Source organism: Apium graveolens, chromosome 1, assembly GCF_009905375.1.
Source record: "Apium graveolens cultivar Ventura chromosome 1, ASM990537v1, whole genome shotgun sequence".
Lineage (NCBI taxonomy): Eukaryota > Viridiplantae > Streptophyta > Magnoliopsida > Apiales > Apiaceae > Apium > Apium graveolens.
The window spans coordinates 184634425-184655876 of record NC_133647.1 but is presented as its reverse complement, the minus strand read 5'-3'; the positions used below and the strand labels follow the sequence as shown (position 1 = coordinate 184655876).

Sequence of the window (21452 nt, the reverse complement as noted above, 5' to 3'; positions counted from 1 at the left end):
TGTAAAAAAAAATAAAAAAGTTATACCAAAATTCACCCAAAATCTTTTTTTTAAAAAAAAGTTTTTAATATAAAAAGTAGACAAACTAAATTAAAATTTACTATACTCACCATCTGAAAATTATAGAGTCGACAATATAAAATTTTAGTAAATTAAAAATTACAAAAAACATAAATTTCATGAGTAAAGCAAGTAAAGTAAATAAATCCAAATTAATACTAATGAAAATAATATTATCAACTTATTTATGATAATTTATAAATTCTAATATTTACTATCATTATCTTAATATTGTATTATATCCTATACATAATTGACGTAAAGTTCAAAAATAAAAATTTATTTGTATATGGTATAATAAATTTATTAAGTGAATATGTATAAATTTAATAATCTTAAAATTAGAAAAATATGAAATTTTCAAAAAACAATACAACAACTAGAATAAAAATAATTATTTTAATAAAATAAGTTTTTGCAACTAAAATGAGTTAGAGGTGTCATTTTATAATTTTTCCAAAAAAATAAATTAATTTAATTCAATATTAAAAGTTCATATAAATTATTTATAAGATATCTGTGTGTTATGGATAAAAAACTAAGGTTACTATTCGCTGTATTTATTGCTAAGGTTCGGGAGCTCAAGGCCTTTAATGGCTGCTCTCGTGTTTCGTAACTTAATTCTGTCTTTACGAGATGCTTACGTATTTCTGTGAATTAGAGAATCAAGCCAAAAAACGTAGTTCTGATTTGTGGGGTGAGACCCCTTATATAGATGCTGGTAGTCTTTGAATTGGACTTGGTATAGGAGACTTTCCTCAATTTCACTTGATTCATAGCTCAATTTCACTTTCCTCGTTATTGAACTGTGTTCCATTGTCAGTGACTAGGATGCGGGGAATTTCATACCGACACATAATACTTTCCCACAGGAATTGTGCAACATGCTTAGTTGTGATCTTGGCCAAGGGTTTGGCTTCAATCCACTTGGTGAAATAATCAATGGTTACAATTAGAAACTTCCTTTGTGCCATGGCCATGGAAAAAGGCCCCAATATATTCATTCCCCACATAGCAAAGGGGATGGGCGAGTTGATGGAGGTCAGCATCTCGGGGGGTTGTCTAACGACTGGTGCATGCTTCTGACAGCGGTCACACTTCTTCACATATTCTTTGGCATCAGCCATCATTTCTGGACAGTAGAAGCCTAAACGGGTTATCTTATGAGCTAAGGCCCTGCCCCCCAAGTGTTGCCCACATATGCCTTCATGTACTTCTTCAAGAGCCAAGCGAGCCTCATCGGGCCGGAGACATCTTAAGTAGGGAACCACAAAAGATCTTTTATACAGAATTTCATCTATCAAAGAGTATCCTAGTGCTCGAACAACCAATTTTCGTGCTTCAGTAGCATCATTTGGTAACCAACTGGTTTGAATGTGAGCCTTAATGGGATCAATCCATGATGTCCCCAGGCCTATAGGAGCCACAAGCTTAACATCAATGCTCCGTGTTTTCAAAACGCGATAGTATACACTTCCAGAACTTTCTTCCATCTCAGATGAAGCAAACTTTGACAATGCATCTGCCTTAGCATTTTCCTCCCTTGGAATGTGCTCAACATGGCATTCATCAAATTGGGTCATCACGGCCCTTACTAGGCGGACATACTTAGCCATCGTATCATCCCTTGCCTCAAACTCTCCCTTCACCTGGGATATGACCAACTTCGAGTCTCCACAGACTTTCAAGTTCTTGACTCTAAGTGTCCCTGCTAAGCCAAGACCAGCTATCAGAGCTTCATATTCTGCCTCATTATTTGTGGTTGGGAAGTCTAACTTCATGACATACTCAATTAAGAACCCATCAGGGCTTTGTAAAACCAAACCTGCTCCACTTGAATTCATTTTTGATGCTCCATCAAAATAGAGAACCCAATATTTTTTTTCCTTATTAACCTTCTATTTATCCCCCTTATCTTCCTTGTCTTGAGGTATGTTATCTTCCTGCCCCCCGACTTCTTGGTTGGGTATGGTACATTCCACCACGAAGTCTGCTAATGTCTGGGCTTTTATTGCCGTCCGTGGCTTATATGTCGAACTCTCCCAGCTCTATTGCCCATTTGATCAACCTCCCACTAGCCTTAGAACTATGAATGATATTTCTCAGGGGTTGATTTGTTAGTCCCTCAATTTGATGAGCCTGAAAGTAAGGACGTAATTTTCTTGAAGCCATTACCAAGGCTAGAGCAAATTTCTCAATAGTTGAATAATTCAACTCAGCACCATACAGAATTTTGCTGACATAGTATACGGGATTCTGGATTTTCAATTCCTCCTTAACCAATACAGCGCTCAAGGCACTCTCTGAAACAGCTAAGTACAAGAATAGAACTTCATTCAAAGCTGGCTTGGCCAACAACGGGGCCTGGGCCATATATTTCTCTAACTCCTCGAAAGCCTTCTGGTTTTCCTCACTCCATACAAAGTCCTTAATGTTTTTTAGTGACTTGAAGAATGATAAGCACTTGTCTCCTGACTTGGAGATGAATCGTCCCGGCGCAGCAACCCTTCATGTGAGCTTCTGAACATCCTTGACATTTTTTTGTGGTTCCATGTCCAGGATTGCCTTTATTTTATCAGGGTTGGCCTCGATCCCTCTCTTGGAGACCATCAATCCCAAAATTTTTCCAGATCCTACTCCGAAAGCACACTTTGTAGGATTTAACATCATTTTGTGGTACCTCAGGACCTCAAAAACTTCCCTCAAATGGGTTATATGACCAGTCTTTACTAGACTCTTGACTAACATGTCATCAACATAGACTTCCATCGTCTTGCCAATAAGATCTATAAAATTTTTATTTACCAACCTTTGATAGGTGGCTCCAGCATTCTTCAGACCAAATGCCATAACAAGATAACAATAAACACCAAAGTCAGTGATGAATGATACCTTTGAAATGTCATCCTTGTGCATCTTAATCTTATTGTATCCACTAAATCCATCCATGAAGCTCAGCATTTCGTGCCCAGCAGTGGCATCTATCAAAGTATCGATCCTTGGTAACGGGAAACAGTCCTTAAGACATGCATCATTGATATCAGTGAAGTCCACACACATCCTCCATTTTCCATTGGCCTTCTTCACCATTACAGGATTTTCTAACCATTCTGGAAATTGAATCTCCTCAATGAAACCAGCTTCTAAGAGCTTATCCACTTCCTATTTTATAGCTTCTTGCCTTTCTGGAGCAAAACTTCTTTTCTTTTGTTTCACTGTCTTCCGATTTGGGTCCACATTCAGCTTGTGAGTAATCAGTTCTGGGTCTATGCCTGACATATCAGCTGCTGACCATGCAAAAACGTCACTATTTTCTTGTAAAAATTTCACCAACTTCCCTCTAAGGGGCTCCTCGAGTGTTGCTCCAATAAAAGTTACCTTCTCAGGATCTTCGGGGGCTAAAGGAATTGAAATCCAAGTCTTCTGCTGGCTTTCATCTTTTCTCATCATTCTCTCGGATATTCAGATCTTCAATAGGAAGAACCTGCCCCCCAACTCCATCTGCCCTCAAAGAGGCCACATAACAGCTTCTAGCCATTTTTTGGTCTCCTCTTCTCCGATCCCATCCCGGGTTGGAAACTTCATAACTGAATGATAGGAAGAAGGGACTGCCTTGAAGGCGTGTATCCCTGTTCTTCCCATGATAGCGTTGTAAGTCGAACTAGCCTTCACCACCACAAAGTCCAACATCTGAGTTGCTTGCCTTGGTTCCTGCCCTATGGTTGTTGGCAACTTAATTATCCCCTCTACGGGGCACTCCACTCCCGCAAACCCATATATTGGCATGTCGGTTGGGGTCAATTGGGAGTCATTATATGCCATCCTTAAAAAGGTGTCATGGAGCAAGATATCCACTGAAGCACCATTATCCACAAGGACCCTTCTCACTGGGTTGTTCCCTATTATCGGGGTTATAACCAACGGGTCATCATGGGGAAATTTCACACCCTCCAGATCAGAATCATCAAAAGACATTGTTACTCCTGTCCTGGCCCTCTTCGGGGCTTCCCCAATAATATGCATAACTTCTCGGGCATACGCTTTCCTGGAGTTCTTGGATAACCCAGCAGCGGTTGGTCCTCCAAAGATTGTGTTTATCACAGACCCTCGGGGTCGTGGTCCTCCGAAGATTGTATTTATCACAGGTCCCCTAGGCTGGGGATTCCCCCCCTGATCGACTTGGTCCCTCCTACGATCTTTAAAGTTCTTTCTTCCATTGTTATTCCTATCCCCTCCATCTCCAGTGTATTTATTCAATCTTCCTTTTCAAATGAGGAACTCAATTTCATCTTTCAGTTGTCTACACTCATCGGTGTCATGACCGACATATTTGTGAAATCTGCAATACTTGCTCTTATCTAGCTTGGCAGGATCAGCCTTCAAGGGCTTAGGCCAACGAATATCTCGATCTTTCTCGATTTCCAGCAAGATCTGGCTTTTAGGAGCATTCAGCTTAGCGTATTCAGTGAACTTTTGCCCAGGTCCTCCCTTCTTGGGGGTTGAATCAGGGTTTGGCTCGGTTCTAGGATACTTGTCCTTAGCGATATATTCCAGGTCAGTTTTTCGTTTCTTGCCTCCACTGGGCTCATTACTCACTACGGTCTTCCTCATGCTCTCTTCCACCTTGATGTACTTCCCGGCTCTATCTTGGAGCTGCAACATGCTTTCAGGGGGGCGTTTCGCCAAAGACATCTTGAAGAATTCATCCCTAGTTCCCTGCTGTAGTGCTATCATGGATACCTTGTCATCAAGGTCCGGGACTTTCAAAGCCTCCTTTGTGAAACGATTCAGGTATTCTCTCAAGGATTCATTTGCTCCCTGTACAATGCTCATGAGGGATACTGAACTTTTCTCATGCACTTTCCCACTAATAAACTGTTTAATGAAAGCCTGACTTAATTCTCTAAATGACCCAATAGAGTTTGGGGGCAAACGACTATACCACCTTTGAGCCATACCCGACAGGGTTTGAGGAAAGGCCCGACACTTAATAGCATCATTCACGGGCTGCAACATCAGTGCATTAGAGAATATCTTAACATGATTAGAGGGATCTCCCGTGCCATCATAAGCTTTGATTGTTGGCATCTTGAACTTCCTTGATATATGGGCATTCATTATTTCTTCAGTGAAGGGTGGAGTAGGATCATCAGGATCTCCAAGAGGAAGAAGATTGCTTGGATCAGCCCTTGGGACAACAACCCTTCTCTGTACTGGACCATCCAGGTCTATGACAGGAGGAAGATTTCTCCCCCTAGGAGGTAATGGGGGTCTGGGGGACTGGTGCGCCTCCAAGCCGCGCCTCAGCCTTTGAATCTCAGCCTCGTGAGCCCTGATCCTTTCCTGCACTTCTTGGGGATTCGTCCCTTGGGTGCTCTTCGAACGTTGGCTATCATCAGCTATCGGCTCTTTGCCAGCACATCTCCTTCTTGGGGCTACTTCATCATCCGAAGATTCAGAGTCTCTCTCAGTGTAAGGACCATAAAATTCTTGATCCTCAAGGATAGGAGCCAAACCTCGTAGGTAGGGGGGATCGCCCCCATGCTTCACTCCGTCCAGCATGTCCACTTCCTCCAACCTCGGGGTAAAGGGGCATCCCATAAGGGGGGTTAGTAGTCACAACAGTTGAATATTCGTACCCGATGGGTCGAGAATTCACAGGTGCATGTAGTTGTTGAACTTGGGGATTCGTACCTTGAGTAGCCGAGGGAATCGTCCCTTGTGGCTGAGGTTCAGCTGCCCCTATCCGGGCTTCTCCTTGCGTGGTTGCATAGGTTGAATGAGGAGGTACCTCCACAGTTGACGAAATCACTTGGGTTGTCCCCGTTGATGTTCCTCCTTCGAGGGCTCTAACTGTTCTCCGTATTTTCGCCATGGTTGTTGTTGTGCTTTCCCACAGACGGCGCCAAATGTTATGGATAAAAAGCTAAGGTTACTATTCGTTGTATTTATTGCTAAGGTTCGGGAGCTCAAGGCCTTTAATGGCTGCTCTCGTGTTTCATAGCTTAATTCTGCCTTTACGAGATGCCTACGTATCTTTGTGAATTAGAGAATCAAGCCAAAAAACGTAGTTCTGATTTGTGGGGTGAGACCCCTTATATAGATGCTGGTAGTCTTTGAATTAGACTTGGTATAGGAGACTTGTTTAGAGGCTAATCTGCAAGGATTTATGTCCTCTTGGGACTCTTTTCAATAACCGATTTTTCTCTTATTAATTAATTACGAAATTAATTAATATTCAGGGTTTTTGGACCTTCTTTGTTCCATCAGGTCTGATCTGATCCTTCAGGCCTGATCAATGTGTTAACCTTTTTGGTCTGAATGTCATACATCTTCTTATTGGGCCTAACAGCCCAAATCATGTATAATTACTGTAATATTTAATTACACAATCAGGATTTATTTATCTCTATCACCGTGCATTGCAAACAGATTTTAAAAAAATTAAAAAAATAAACAAACAAATAAGAAGAACAAATACATAACAAAAAAACTTAAAAATGTACAAATAAATTATATTAATTAATACACCAAATATTACAACAAACAAACATTACATTAAAAAATAACTAAAAAGCGAAAAAACAAATCAAAAAACATATTAGGTGTGAAAATAGTATAAGCAAAATTTTAAATGTTTTATATACACAGGAGTCATTAAAATAAAAAATTAATAAAAATGATAATTTATATAATAAAATTAGTAGACATTCTCTATAAAATAAGAAATCACGTTTAACCGGAAGTCACACCAAAATTTACCCAAATTTTTTTTTTCTTAAAAATTTTTTAAAATAAAAAATTAGACAAATTAAATTAAAATTTACAATATTCACCATCTGAAAATTATAGTCAAAAATATAAAATTTTAATAAATCAAAAATTACAAAAAACATAAATTTTATGAGTAAATCAAGTAAAGTAAATAAATTCAAATTAATACTAATAAAAATAATATTATAAACTTATTTATGATAATTATAAATTCTCATATTTTCTATCACTATCTTAATATTGTATTATATCATGTGCATAATTGGCCTAAAATACAAAAATAATAATTTAATTGTATATTTTTAATAAATTTATAGGTGAATATGTATAAATTTAATAAATTTAAAATAAGAAAGATATAAACATTTTAAGCAAAAAATGAACGACAAATAAATTAAAAAAATTAATATCAATAGAAGAAGTTTTAGCAATTAAATAGAGTTAGAGATGTTATTTTATAATTTTTCCAAAAAATAAATTAATTTAATTCAATATTAAAAGTTCATATAAAATATTTATAAAATATCACGTGCATTTTACAAAGTTCCAAATTATATCCTATATATAATTAGAGTAAGAGAGTTTTGGTATTGTTGGTGCTAAAGTGTAGGCGATGAAGAGTTTTTATTATATATCATTATAATAGCTAATAATTTGTATAACAAACAAAATAAATAACTAATTAACAACTTGAACTATAAATATATATTCTTAAATGATATAAAATAATAATAAAAGTATTATACTATATATAAATATCTAATATAAGAAATAATTATCTTAATAAAAATAAATATAAGTAACAATTAAGAAATCATCTATTAATCAAGTTAAAGTAGAATCATTTTTTATAAAAAATTGAAATATGCTAGTTTGATTTAATATATTTTCGAATAGATAATTTTATTTTCATCTTATAAAATAAGAAACACATTTAGATAATATTTAAGTATGAATATTACATGTGTTTTATTTGTTTTGAAAAATTCAGAGTACATCAATCCAATAAAACATAAAAACAAGGAAAAAATATAATAATAATAATATTATTAATACTAAAATTATTACAATTTAAAATTAAAATACAAATATAATAAAATATATCTTAATAAAAATAAATCTAAGTGAAATTAATAATGTATTTATTAATCAGTTCAAATTAGATCAATTTTTTTAAAAAATGGAATGTATAAATTTATCTTTTAAAAAATTTGGAGCACATGAATCTTATAAAATTCAAAGAAAAATTATAGTTTGTCTTTTAAAAATTTTATAGCACATCAATCCTATAAAACATAAAAATTAGGTAAAATATAATAATAATAATAAAATTATTACAATTCAAAATTGAAATAGCAATCTAATAAAATATATTTAAAAGTAATATGACAATTAAGTGTAAATTATTTTTTTCAAAATCATTACTAGAACCGACAATTATAAAATATTATTACAAACGCCGTAAGATACAAATCCAAACAACTTTTTAAATTTTGATCAAATTCTACAATATTAAGAAAATATATATATAAATAAAAATATAATTATGTAAACATATTATATTATATGATTAAAATATTCTATTTACAAATTTATAATGTGAAAAAAAATTAAACAATGAAAGAAATAAAATAAATTATAACATATATGTTATATTTGGATTATCAATATCAATAGAATAATAACTAAATATATAAGTATAAAAATTATAATTTTTTGAAATATACATTATTCATGAAAAACATAAAATTTATTTAATAAATAAAATTATATTATTATAAATTAGTTAAATAAATAATAAATATTTCAAAAGATAAATTATATAAAAAAATATTTCAAAAAATCAAAACTAGTTTTTAATAACTTATATGCTCAAATTTGAAAGTTGAGGTACCAGGCGCCCAGTACTTTCTCTACTTCATTTCGTTTTGTTTCTTTCCTTTCAAATTTTAATATATGGATATATAATTTCATTTTTCTTTAATTTTACATTAGCGATATAATATTATTATGTTTATTTTTTAAAGCTATCATTATTATTATTTTATTTAAATTAATAAATATGGCCCAAAATATCCACCTATATATTTCAATTAGCCCAAAATATTCACTCAATCCTCCATTTCTGAGGGTCTTAAGTTTTTAAAATTTCTTTTGTAAATTATAATATTTTTTTAAAAATTAAATACGTGGTCCGTGAATTTTAAAATATGTGCACAAGTATAAAAACACACTTTGATATGAGTAACTTATATATAAAATTATTCAAACACCTAAATGTTAAGATGTTTATATCACTTTTCCACTTTAAGTTTACGATGTTTATATCACTTTTCCACTTTAAGTTATAAGTTATATATATTTTTAAGAAGGTGTCAAACGCCCGGCTGGAGGTCACGAGTTGGACTCATGGCATGTGTATAATTAATTCTATAAAAAAACAGTACATGCTTAAAAAAATGTTTTGCAAAATATATTATTTTCATGTTTCTATGTACATATAACAATACCGTATAGTTTGGCACAGTGCAGTTTATTATTGCTCACTTTGATAGATTCTGTCAATGACTTTTGATTGAATAAAATGATAGGAGCTACAAGTTAAAACTGGAATTGTCTTTAATTAGTTAAAAAAATATAGAAAGAAGAAAAGAATGGTCCTCGTGAATATTACTAGTTGTTATTTTAATGAAACCATGTTAGTTCCCCACACACAAGAGGCAATATCAGACCCGTGCACAAGTTTTGGATGAATTTGGTTATAATTTAGTGAAAATAAAAGGAGATAGAAGAGAAGTGTAATATTTGCAATCCAAGAAATGTAGAGTACAAAAAGTAGAAATGGCTGAGATTAGGACCAGAGGTGGGGGGGACCTGAGCTTTCTTTTTAGCTGCCACTCTTTGTGTCCCCTTTCTGCAGCCCGTGTTGTACCAAACTGGAGCAGGGTGTTGTACTAATTTTCTTTAACACACAACACTACTACTACAACTACTGAATACTCCATAAAAATAAAGCCTGTCATCCATTTCATCTTCTGTGTATATTCAGATAAACAAAAGGACAGAAACAGGGAGGGTTCATTTATTGAGTAGAGAGTATGGATGGAGAGGGGAGAGAGAGAGAGAGATGTGAAGAGACAAAAGGGCAAGTCGAAAGTCAGATATCTCACTCACCCCCCCTTCATCTCTTGCCCTTTTCTTTTGTTCTCTACCTCCTTTATAATTGTTCTTGTACAATCTCACTATGTGAACTAGTACTCCAACATAACATATGGGGAAGAACTTTAAAATCAAAAATTTATTGCGGATAGAGTAACGTGACCCCAGTGTTCACAAAAATTTCAGGTGTTAAACCTATTTGCGGATAAATAATTACAACTACTGACCCATAACATATATATAACCACATATGTAGTGTTCTAGGAACATGACAGACCACTATTGCAGCACATTTATTTAACAACGAAAATGTATTACACTTAATTTTTACGTGAATACTTGAACTCACTAACTATTTTATTTCTGCATGGAGCCATGGACTAAGTCTAAATCACATCTGTAAAATAGTGTGAGTTTTATTAAATGTTTTAGTAAAGGGCAGTGATGCAACCAGTGGATCATAGGAGTGTACCAGGTCCAGTGGATAGATAATTAAGATGACTAGTACCAAGTAGCTGATAGCAGTATGTAAGTATGTATCTGTATGACTGTATATATCCTTTTATTTCTGCAAAAAAACTCTGCATCTCTTCACGCTCTCTGACTCTTACGTTGCATGCATGGCAAAATATTAGTGCTAGCTGCTGTATTATTAATTATACCCTCACATTAATACACTTAACACAAGTCTCTATCTCTCAGACTCTCACCATGTGTGTGTATGACATATAAGTCTGACTTAAATATTTAGTCCTTCAATATGATCCTGAGATTAATATACATACCCTGTATTCTAGACTTGTAGTATCTTTCATTCTGCTAGAATTGACCTGTCATGCTTTACCAGACACTAACAATACTACCATACACTATTTTGTCTATTGATCTATACTTTTCCTTTGATCCATTGCAACTGTTAACAAATCTTTTGTGTCCAATGCATTTAATACTCTATCTCTAGTACAAGCCTATAGCATCTCTTCTTTTTTGCCCAAAGTTCCAGCTATTTCTTTGTAGCCTTTTATAAATATACATGATGGAATTGACATTACAATAATATAGGCCTGCTGTAAAAACATTAAGTTGACAAAGCTTCTAACTACCATAACAACCACATAAATGATCTCTACTTGAATGTGATACAAGTCTGAAAATTTTAATTTAAAATATTAACAACATACCTAATATTAGAAAACATAAATCATCTTTTCTACTTGGCTTACCATTGATGTTAATTTCAGGCTCTCTTCAACATTGTAATAGAACAATCATGAAAAAAGATCATATTAGTGAAACTACATAGACTGAACCCATGGCCATGGAAAATGGCTTATTGAATAACATATTAAAGCCTACATCAATGTTAAACTAGAATATGCACAACTGGCATTGAGAATTATGTACATGCAACTGCTAAAAAAATATATTATCAGCAGTAAAACATGAGGTTCTTAACATTTTCACTAAGATTAGGTAGAGGTGCTGCCTTAGGTGGGGCGGCTCGGGATATGGTAGAGCTATTTCTGTTGGAAATAGTGGAGTCGAAACGTTCCAGGTATAATCTGCCTCTGTATGCGGCAAGGTGGGCGTAGTAAGCTGGCGGTACCAAGGATACAGGCTTGGTACACCTCACAAATGTGTAGCAAAGATTGTAAACCAACTTCTGAAATTCATCAGAAGTGAAACGATTTTCGTCCCATAAAACATGATAGTGTGTTGGTCGACTTGTTCCTTTCACACCCCAATGACTACAAAGATAGAAGTCAAATTCCTTGGGGTGAGTTATCACGGTGTCAACTACGGTTCCTGGAGGAACATTTTCGTCATTGGATTGATTTCGAGTGGAAGGAATAGTATCATTTGGAAACAACCTTGTATGGTGCCTTTTCTGCACTACTGCAAAAGTAATGGGAGGTTTATAATTTGGAAACCGTGAGCAAGCCAGTTTAATAGCTTGTAACTCTTCTTCAAGCACTTTGTAGAATTGGGTTTCACTCACTCCATCTCGGAAAAAAATTATTCTTTTGGGCAGTTCAGATAGCCTGCAGCGGAAATCCTCTAGTATCTCCGCCGTCATTTCAGCTAGATCATGGATGATTTCCTGGCGATGAGTTTGAGACCTCATTCTTGAGACATACTTGTTCGCTGCTGGCCAGTTAACACTACCCACCACAGCTGCAATGGAGGGGCTGGAATCATCAAGCGGGTGAGGATGAGTTACATCAGCACCCATAAAGATCACTGGTTCATCAAGGTGAAAAATCTGGGGCATTTGAGATGGTAGTGAATTGAACAAAGCAACAGTGCAACCCCCGACTTTGGCATTGATCTTGAGAGCTAGATTTGCAAGAAACTGTGAGCTTAACTTGGCAAGATTTGAGTACAAGCAGCATTGACTCACAACCCCCACACTTGTCTCCGCAATTCGCTTGAAATCTCCATATCCTCTGTGCTTCTTCTCCATTACACAAATAAGTAGCTGGAGATTATTGGAAGCAGCTCTGTGGATTGACTTAAGTTTCGATTCCAATATAGTAACATTGTTGAGCACGTGCATCGGTTCAAACTGGGGGCTAATAACCGTGTTCTTGTTAATAAAAATCCCCAATTGCTCACACCTTTGAGTTAGCTGGTTTATAAATTTTGGAATGTTGGTCTTCTGATCAGCAGTTCCACCAAAACTTATCAATGCCCACCTCCCAATTCGAGTGCCTTCAAAGACATGGCTATCCATTAGGTTCCAGTGGCGATCACGGCGAGTAGGAGTTAAATCTCTGACATGGCCTCCATCACCGAGTTTCAATTTGGGAGGCTGAAGAATTCTCCCACTCAAGTGTGTCATTTCTGTAGAAACTTGAAGATCAAATTCTTTTGCCTGATTGCCACTGTCAATATAACAAAGTCAAGTCCAAGTATTACAAATAATTTTAAAGATCATATAAAAAAGTTTTTAGCAACAATAGAAGAGAATTTGAAATGAACCTTGTAGGACCAACTGGCCCTGTCATCACTTCATCTATAATTGCCTTTCTTTCTCTTGGTCTTTGGCAACTCATCTTAAGTAACTTTGCCGTTTGATCATCAGAGAGCTTTCCAAGAAACTTCTGTCCTTCACAAACCACACAAAGTTCCATCGGTAGATAACATGGTTTGCTCCTACTAATTTGCAGGCAAGGAAGGTTTCTGAATTGAATATCATAATTATACTGATCTTTAAAGTAGTTCACTACCCTCAGAATTTTGCCATCCCTATCTGGAAACCAGAGGTTGTCTGTAGTATCTTTGGTCAAGCCAAATACTCGGTATCTCTGGACAGTTTCTCGGTGGCAAACAAAGATTCTTATGTTTCTTAGATCTTTCTCCACTTCCTTCTTCTCTTCTTCTGTCAAACCTCTTGTCTTTCTCTGAGTAAGATCGGATAAAGACTCTATTCGCTTTTGTAAGTAAGGGATTACACCAATACTCTCATGGAAAGCAGTCACAGAAAAATCCAAATTGAGAGCTAGTCCTTGTTGAGTTGGTCTTAGACTTTGAAAGAACCCTCTTAGTCCAATAGCTCCTCCACCTATATCTGTAGTTCCTCCCATTGAACTTGAGTAAAGCGACCGCCCCACAGGTATACATTTCTCAGTTGAGCTTTCGCGTAAAACAACATCCAAAGCATGCAGATAATCCTGAGGAATAGGGACCCAGTCATCTCCTTCCTTACTCAAATACTTTGTCAGGGCTTTTCCGTCGAGATCTGATACAAGCTTAATGTTAATCCTAAAAAGCTTGTTCTTTTCTTTTACATTGGCATTCTTTCCAGTCGGCTTGCCAGTTGAGATAGGGAGGCCAATGTAAAATTCAAGCTTGTTAGCTTGGAATTCCACCGGGCTATATAGATTTTTCCGTCCATCATAAGCTGGACGAGCACCTGAGAGCAAATTTAAGTTGTCCTGCACGAGCTTTTGCTTAAGCAATCGAGCGACATCCTTTGAAGGAGTTGGAGAGATTTCAACATCATACTGAAAGATACGCTGTGAAGGGTCAAATTTGACTAGAAAATGGTTGGCCAGGAGAGAAATAACCGGCCCTTCAATTCCACCGGAATCTGGTCTCCTTGCCACCACTAATGTTTGTGGTAAAGCTAATGTAACTCTTCTCCCTTCTTTCTTTCTCCTTGGGGGTAAAGAAGATTGTTGGTCAAGCGCTGCAGGAGCTGATTAACGACAAACAAAAACTATAATTTGATTAGAGTAATCAAAACATATATATCGTAAAAGATTCATCGGTCACGGGTTTGATTCTTCGCTCTCCCTACCAGCTTATTTGAAATCTAAATAACGGTGAATACAAAACACAATGCCTAAAAAACCCTGTAAGGTAACACTAGAATTGCAAGAACTTAAGCATCTTAATAAGTAAGAATCAACAGAAACAAGTCTATTCTATATGTAAAAAAAACACTAGAATACATAAAAATTATATACTTACAGTAAAGACTAAAAATACCTCTCCCCCCAAAGACACTTCTGATGGCCCAGGGATGTCATTGAAAATTCAAAGTATACTCATGTCTTGATTCTTGAAGACTACTATTACTCTATAGTTTGCTATGAAAATTTACACTACGTCACACACACATTCAGTATCAAGAAAAGATCTTTTTTTTTTGTTTCGAACCCTCACACATCCCGTAAAGGGAACGAGAGAGATACGGCTACAATGTCAAGAAAATATCTTTACAGTGTAAAGAAAGGTGTTACATTTCATTTAGCATTTCTTACCTACCAAACAAACATAAGCACTTAACTAAACCTAAACTCTACAAGCTAAGCATGCATCAAGACAAAAGCTTTAACATTGAAAACAAGAAAAAGAAGCAAGCTTTATAAACAAAAGGGTTAAAAATGCAAATTTTACCTGTTGTAATAGCCAAATTAGAAGCCTTGTTTACAGAGGAAGTTGACAAAGGAGGGTTAGCATTAGAACCATTAGAGTGGTTAAACAAAGGCTTTTGCAAATGGGGTTTTGTTCTAAAGTTTTGAACTTGAGATAAAAGAGGTGGTGGAGCTAGTTGAAAAGGTATAGTTTGAGGTGAAGGAAGAAGAGCAGGGTAGTTTTGGTACTGATTTTGGTAATAAAATCCATTAAATCTTGTAGTATTTGAGTGGTGATGATGATGATGATATAACTGGTGATGATAGTGATACTGATAGTTATGAGGATTACAATTTTTAGCTCTAAAACTTGGTGTTTGGGGTATGCATTTCTTGGTTGTTTTTGAGTGTTCTGATTCTTCCATCACTTGATTGATAGACAAAGGAAATGGGAAAAAATGTTTGTTTGCATGAGAGAAAATAATGAGGATGTGAAGATGTCTGTGTGTGTGTATATATTAGCTGCAACTGTAGTTAGTGGAGAGAGAGAGAGAGAGAGAGAGAGAGAGAGATTTTGGAGAGAGAGAGAGAGAGGTGGGGCTGAAGCCTGAAACTTTAGGGGAGGTTTTGAAGAAGCTGTTTGTTTAAAGGAGAGTTTGGCTGGGGGAAAGCTCAGACAAAATGGTAAGAAAGCTGGACTTAAAAAATGGTGCTTGTAATATACAATAGTGGATTTGTGCAGCCTGAGTTATGTAGAAAATGTACCCATGAGGAGACAAATAGGATTTGAATCACAACATGCCCGAGTAATTTGCACATTAGGAGTTTGTTTAGAGAGAGAACTGAGAATTGATAACAAAACACAATAATTTTAGGATGTTTTTTAATTTTTTAAATCTTAAGTTATATATTAAGAAAATAAAACATAATATTATCACATACATGCATATGTAAAGTGAGCACTGATGCCCTTTTGTTTCTTTTACAAAATGCTAAACACAGAATCCTTCTTTGGGCTTTTCTTCCTCTGATTAGTGACACTAATGCTGAAGTCAAATAAGAAAGTGCTCAATTTACCTTTAGAATCAATAAAATATTAGTACTAATCTAGACAGTGATTGGACTATTTTAAATTAATTACTTTGAATTGACCCTTAAACGATGCTTACAAGGAACTATAATCCTCATATCAAAAGACAAACTGAGAAAATCACATTGTGCCTATTTTATATTATTTCACATTGCGAGTTTTTACAATTTTATATTTAACATTGCACATCATCGTGCTAAACGGCGATGTTATCATCAATTTCTAAAGCTTTGAAATGCATTGCGGCAAATAAATTATTAGATTATTCACTACATGACAAGTGAGGAAGAAAAAAATTAACGAGTTGATGGGCCACTTATATAATTATAATGATAGATTAGGGGATTGAAAATCTGTCATTTAACATCTTGCAGATTAATTAAGTTTTGCCTAGGATAAATCATTAGTAGGATAGTCAATATCCATAGAATATTTGGACTGCACCACATTTATTTTAGTTTAAAGGTGTTATATTAACTTTGGATTGCTTGTTTGTTTCATTTAAATGGCATACTTATTTGTTGCATTAAGTGTCATTGCATTGTGTTTTTCTCAAGTTTCTAATTAGTTTTTATATTGTAAATGAATATAATTTTAAAATTAGTTCCTAAACAAGTAGTGAATTTATAGTTAGTATGTGATATGAACAATAGTTGTGTACAGTTCAGGGGAAAAACTCTTGGAAGCCAAATTTATATAAGACAAATTATCTATTTCCAGATAATTTTTGTAACATGAAAACTTTTATAAATAAAAAAAATAAGTGCGAATAAAATAACGTGATCTCTTACCTTAATCCAGTTTTGATTTTAAACTTATCATCCAAAAAATTTCACTAACAAATAGTTAAAGTAATGGATTATGGGCATCAACCAAGACTAGGGCCGAACATTTGGTCGGTTCGGTCACCGAACTGAATAGACTGAAAAACCGAATAATCATTTTTTCTTCGATTGAATGGAACCGAACAAAAGCAAAGCTATATTATGCTCCGGATCGAACCGACCGAAATAATTCGGTTAAATCCGGTTTTGAACAATTTTTTTAACTGTATTCAATCAACTATTACACACTATGTAGTGAAGTGTGAACCTGCAATTTGCACATTACAGAGACTTTGAGGGAGCATTAGCTTTCTGACTCCAAAGTATATTAGACTTTTGGTAGTAATCAAAAGGAATTTATATTTCATACTAGCAGTCTCAGTCCACTTTTTTTTAGCTCAATGCCCAATGCCAACTGAAGATATTGGTATAGATTACTCAAAAGATTCTTGAAGATCATAACAATCATCTTCACAAACAAAACATAAGCATCTAATCTTCTTTGTGTCAAGTTAAACCTTTCTCCTTCATCTATACATACATATAATCTACTTTTAGGCTTTTAGCCTCTCTTTTGCCCCATCTTTTGTCAACATGCTCAAATAGAAAATAGGGAGGATAAGAAGCATATAGGGGGTCATATTCATGCACCTAAAAAAAGATGGGTTTGTTTATATCTTTTTGAATTACTACCTATCTAAAACTTTGTAAGAATGTGTTGATAGCTTGATGGGACAATATGATTGTAAGAGGCAAAGTGATTGAAATCATAATAGAGTACTTGGACCATATCATTTCCATTTTAGACTTTAATTTCTCTTTTTTTGTTTATCATTCACTCATATAGCCATTTGGAAAGAGATTAGGATTAAGATTAATAATTTTGAATTGATAATTAGTGTGTTACCAAAGTCATAAGGACCCATAAAACCCTAAAAGTAGTCATTTAGGTTGTCATATAATCTATAATCATCATAAATTTGAGAGCTTTTAACCCCACACATACAACTGGTCAAGGAGTTGTAATAATGTACATGTTCCTTTTCTTTCCTTTCCTAGATTGATATGATTGAAAATGAAGTTTTAACAATTAAAAGAGGACAAATTAAAAAAGGGCAATGGTAAGGAAAAATCCATGCCTGCCTAATTTCAAAGTTGTGACAAGTGAATGTGTAATATGTAGTATTCACACCACTAGGTATGTGTATATCAGTGCATATATGGCACTCTCCATACTTTGTTTTACCCACAACAATGGTTTCTTGACTAGATTTAGATCTCAAGGAGAAGCTTTGCATGGATCCTAACCTATATGAACAATAATTATTTTCGGCCTAGAGCCGAAACCGTTGAGGCCCTAAACGCGGGTCTTGATCGCCTATGGTTACGGCCACCCATCCCTGTACTAAAGAAACATAAACAAGGGAAACAAAAACTTTATTTACAGGACAAACATGGTTACTATATTGAGGAAAGGAGTGTATACATGATGAAATAAAATGTGTTTGGTCTTGATTCAAGGTAAAAGCACACACACGGCTGGATCATGATTTTTAAAAAGATGAGTGACTATTCAGCAAAGAGCAGTACATGAAGAATTATCACAGGGCCTTGTGCCAAATGCATTATTCATAGTGCTAGCATATATCTGTATATAAAACCAGCCCCCCATATTGGTTTCAAGGCCATATATAATCCCAAAACAGGCAAAATTACTGTTGAATATAAATACATGGTACCAGCCATACAGCTAAGTGCCTGCTAAGGCATGGGGAATCTCTCTCCTCGATCCATGTTTCTGTGTCAAACATGTGTATTATAGTATCATACAAGATTCCATTTCGAACACATATAATAGGAGTATTGTTGATATTCTTACAAATAATGTCTATATATGCAGGCAGATATATCGGTACAAGCACTAACAAACCTATATTCATATGTAGCATTCTCGTCAGATAATTGTTGCAGTAAATATACTGTAATTAAAAATCGTAAATGCAACCGAATCAAAGGTCTAATTCCAGTAAAAAGAATTTTGGTAGTCTCACCAATGATTCGGTTTATGGTGTAAAAAAGAATTAATATATAATTTTATCACCTGGGGAGAATTATATGAAAGATGCAAGCTTAGCTTGGAATGGAGCGGGAAAGTTGCTAAACAGTCATTGTGCCTGAGTAGTGATGAGTTGGCATCACCAAAGGAAGTTGCTAAACAGTAATTATGCCCAAGTTGGCATGGACATAAGTGTTTCATGTTCCAGGGATGTAAATAAATCAATATGCATATGTCCTACTTCTACAGTATGATGAACTGCAGATGTCCAGCCTGATTATTATATGAACTCTTAAAGACAACACAAGCTAATATTAGGGTTTATTTCGGCTCGGTTCGGTCCGATTTACTTTGGATTCGATCAGGCATCTAAATCGAATCATACTAATGTTACCATTTGTCGATTTTTGCGCTGTTTTGCTTTCATATCAATTTTTTTCTTCACCACCTAGTCTGAAAGCATAGATTGATAAGTAGTAGTATATTGACATACTACTGTGTTGGTAAAAAAAAATGTTGGTGAAAATCAAAGAGAACATGGAGGGTATATAAAAAAATGCAAGGACTGTCAGTGGGTGTGTTCCCAGATGTTCGCCATCAAACTTCTCACTTTCATAATTGTGTGTGGCCCTTAACTAGGCTTCATCCTCAGTTTTTTATTTCATCCGAAATGTATACAACTATAGAAACCAATACTTATTTATTCACCCCCCAAACTGTTTACAAATCATACAAGTCAATGAGATTTAACAGTGCCTTGTCTTGTTTTTTCCTCATAATAATTCCCCATACTTGCATCTTCGTGTTGTGTGTGTGATAATTTGCTCACAAGGCAACTACAGTAGTGTCTCATATCATAATACAGTTATGCTCACCTTTTTTATTTGTTTAATCACTAATCTAAGGTAGCATGACACACTAACTCACTTACCTGAGGAAATCATATCTCATGTAATATATATGTGCATGCAGCGTAATCAAAATACATACATTGCGGATATGGATATACTTATATCTTATCGTGTTTATTAAATTTTAAAAATAAATTACAAATTTTGTCGTCAGGTCATATTTCATGAACGTAGTCAGAATCAAATTGATATAATTCTAATGTTAAGAAGCAGAGAAGTAGAGATATGTTGCAATGGTAGTACAGTACAGAGAGGCCAAATGGCCGATATAAATTATGATAGTTGCATATAATATATGCATGATAGCTATACTTTGACAAACGATGAGATGTATTATAGTTGTTTTCCTGCGATGTTATTTATATAAATTTATAATAATACTAGTGATATATATATATAGATTATTTTCTGCGATGCATACTGAATTTTAGATGAGTACTATGTATTTTATGTTTGGAGTGTTCAATGATGAGAGGTTAATAACTGTATAGGCGACAATATTTAGTCCAAGATGTCAAATTTTGATAGCTAAAATGTTGTGGAGTTTACCAGTGTACGTGTAAAATGGATCAAGGTTATGATCTTCTGGGAAATCAGTCTCCTATACTCATCTAATTCATCCGACCTGATCAAAATCATGACGCTGCATTCTATCGTAATATCAACAGCTCATTAGCATACGAATATTTGGTGTAAACTGAGTTGGCCCGCCCAACTCAAATTACAGCCCTAAGAACACACGTTATTTTCACAATTTATTTTCCTAGTATAGTCTATACATAGTAAAATTATGCAATTTTCATAGTAATAATATAAGTTGAGAATGAGTTGGATTCAGTGGAAATGTATATTATTTTGAAGACCTGGAGATCTATATTATTTTGAAAACCTGGAGATGTTAGATTTTGTACATTGTGCAGTTAGATGAATACAAATAGAGACATATTAATATTTATAAAGCTAAGTTAAAATAGAGTGCATATTGTACAATTTTATAAATAGAGTTACTTCAAATTATAAAATTTTTTATTTTTAAATATTAATAAAAAATATAATTCAAAATCTAAAATAAAATAAAGTGTATAAAATAAAGTGAAGAACATAATGTAGATTTTTTTAATAAATAAAGTGTAGTAATTTAAAATCTAAATAAAAATATGATTTAAATGCAAAACATATATTATGTGAAAAATATATTCAAAAATAGATTTGTAGAGCATAATTTAGTCTAATATAAATTATAGTGTAATATGCTTGATGTGGAGTAAATGAAAAAAAAAGTATTTATGCATAAATAAAAATGTAGTACTTTTAAACCTAAATAAAAAATGTAATGCAACTTGCTAAATAAAATTTTATGTGAAAAAAACATATTAAAAAATAGAGTGCAAAAACATATCGTAGAACTTTATAAATAGAGTGTACTTAAAATTATAAAATATATTACTTTTAAATCTAAATATATAAATATAATGCAACTTGTAAAATAAAATATTATGTGAAAAATATATTTAAAAAATAGGGTGCATAACATAATAAAGTGTAGTACCTTAAAATATAAATAAAAATGTATAATTTAAAATAAATAAATAATATATGAAAATTATATTCAAAAATAAAATTCTAATACATAACTTAGCCTAAATTTAGGTGGAATAAGGTAGAAAAAACTACTCCTTACGTCACAATTTATCTCTCCAGTTTGACTTCTGCACG

General features: G+C 34.2%; 1 protein-coding gene across 1 annotated transcript; it reads right to left on the bottom strand.

The window, feature by feature from the left end:
* Positions 1-11184: 11184 nt before the first annotated feature.
* On the bottom strand, positions 11185-15523 carry LOC141673260 (protein argonaute 7). The gene is made up of 3 exons (XM_074479993.1): positions 14899-15523; positions 12976-14194; positions 11185-12878 (listed from the first exon to the last, which is right to left on the bottom strand). The coding sequence occupies exons 1-3, from the start codon at positions 15278-15280 to the stop codon at positions 11423-11425; spliced, it is 3057 nt and encodes a 1018-aa protein (XP_074336094.1). The 5' UTR covers positions 15281-15523; the 3' UTR covers positions 11185-11422.
* Between the last annotated feature and the right edge of the window lie 5929 nt (positions 15524-21452).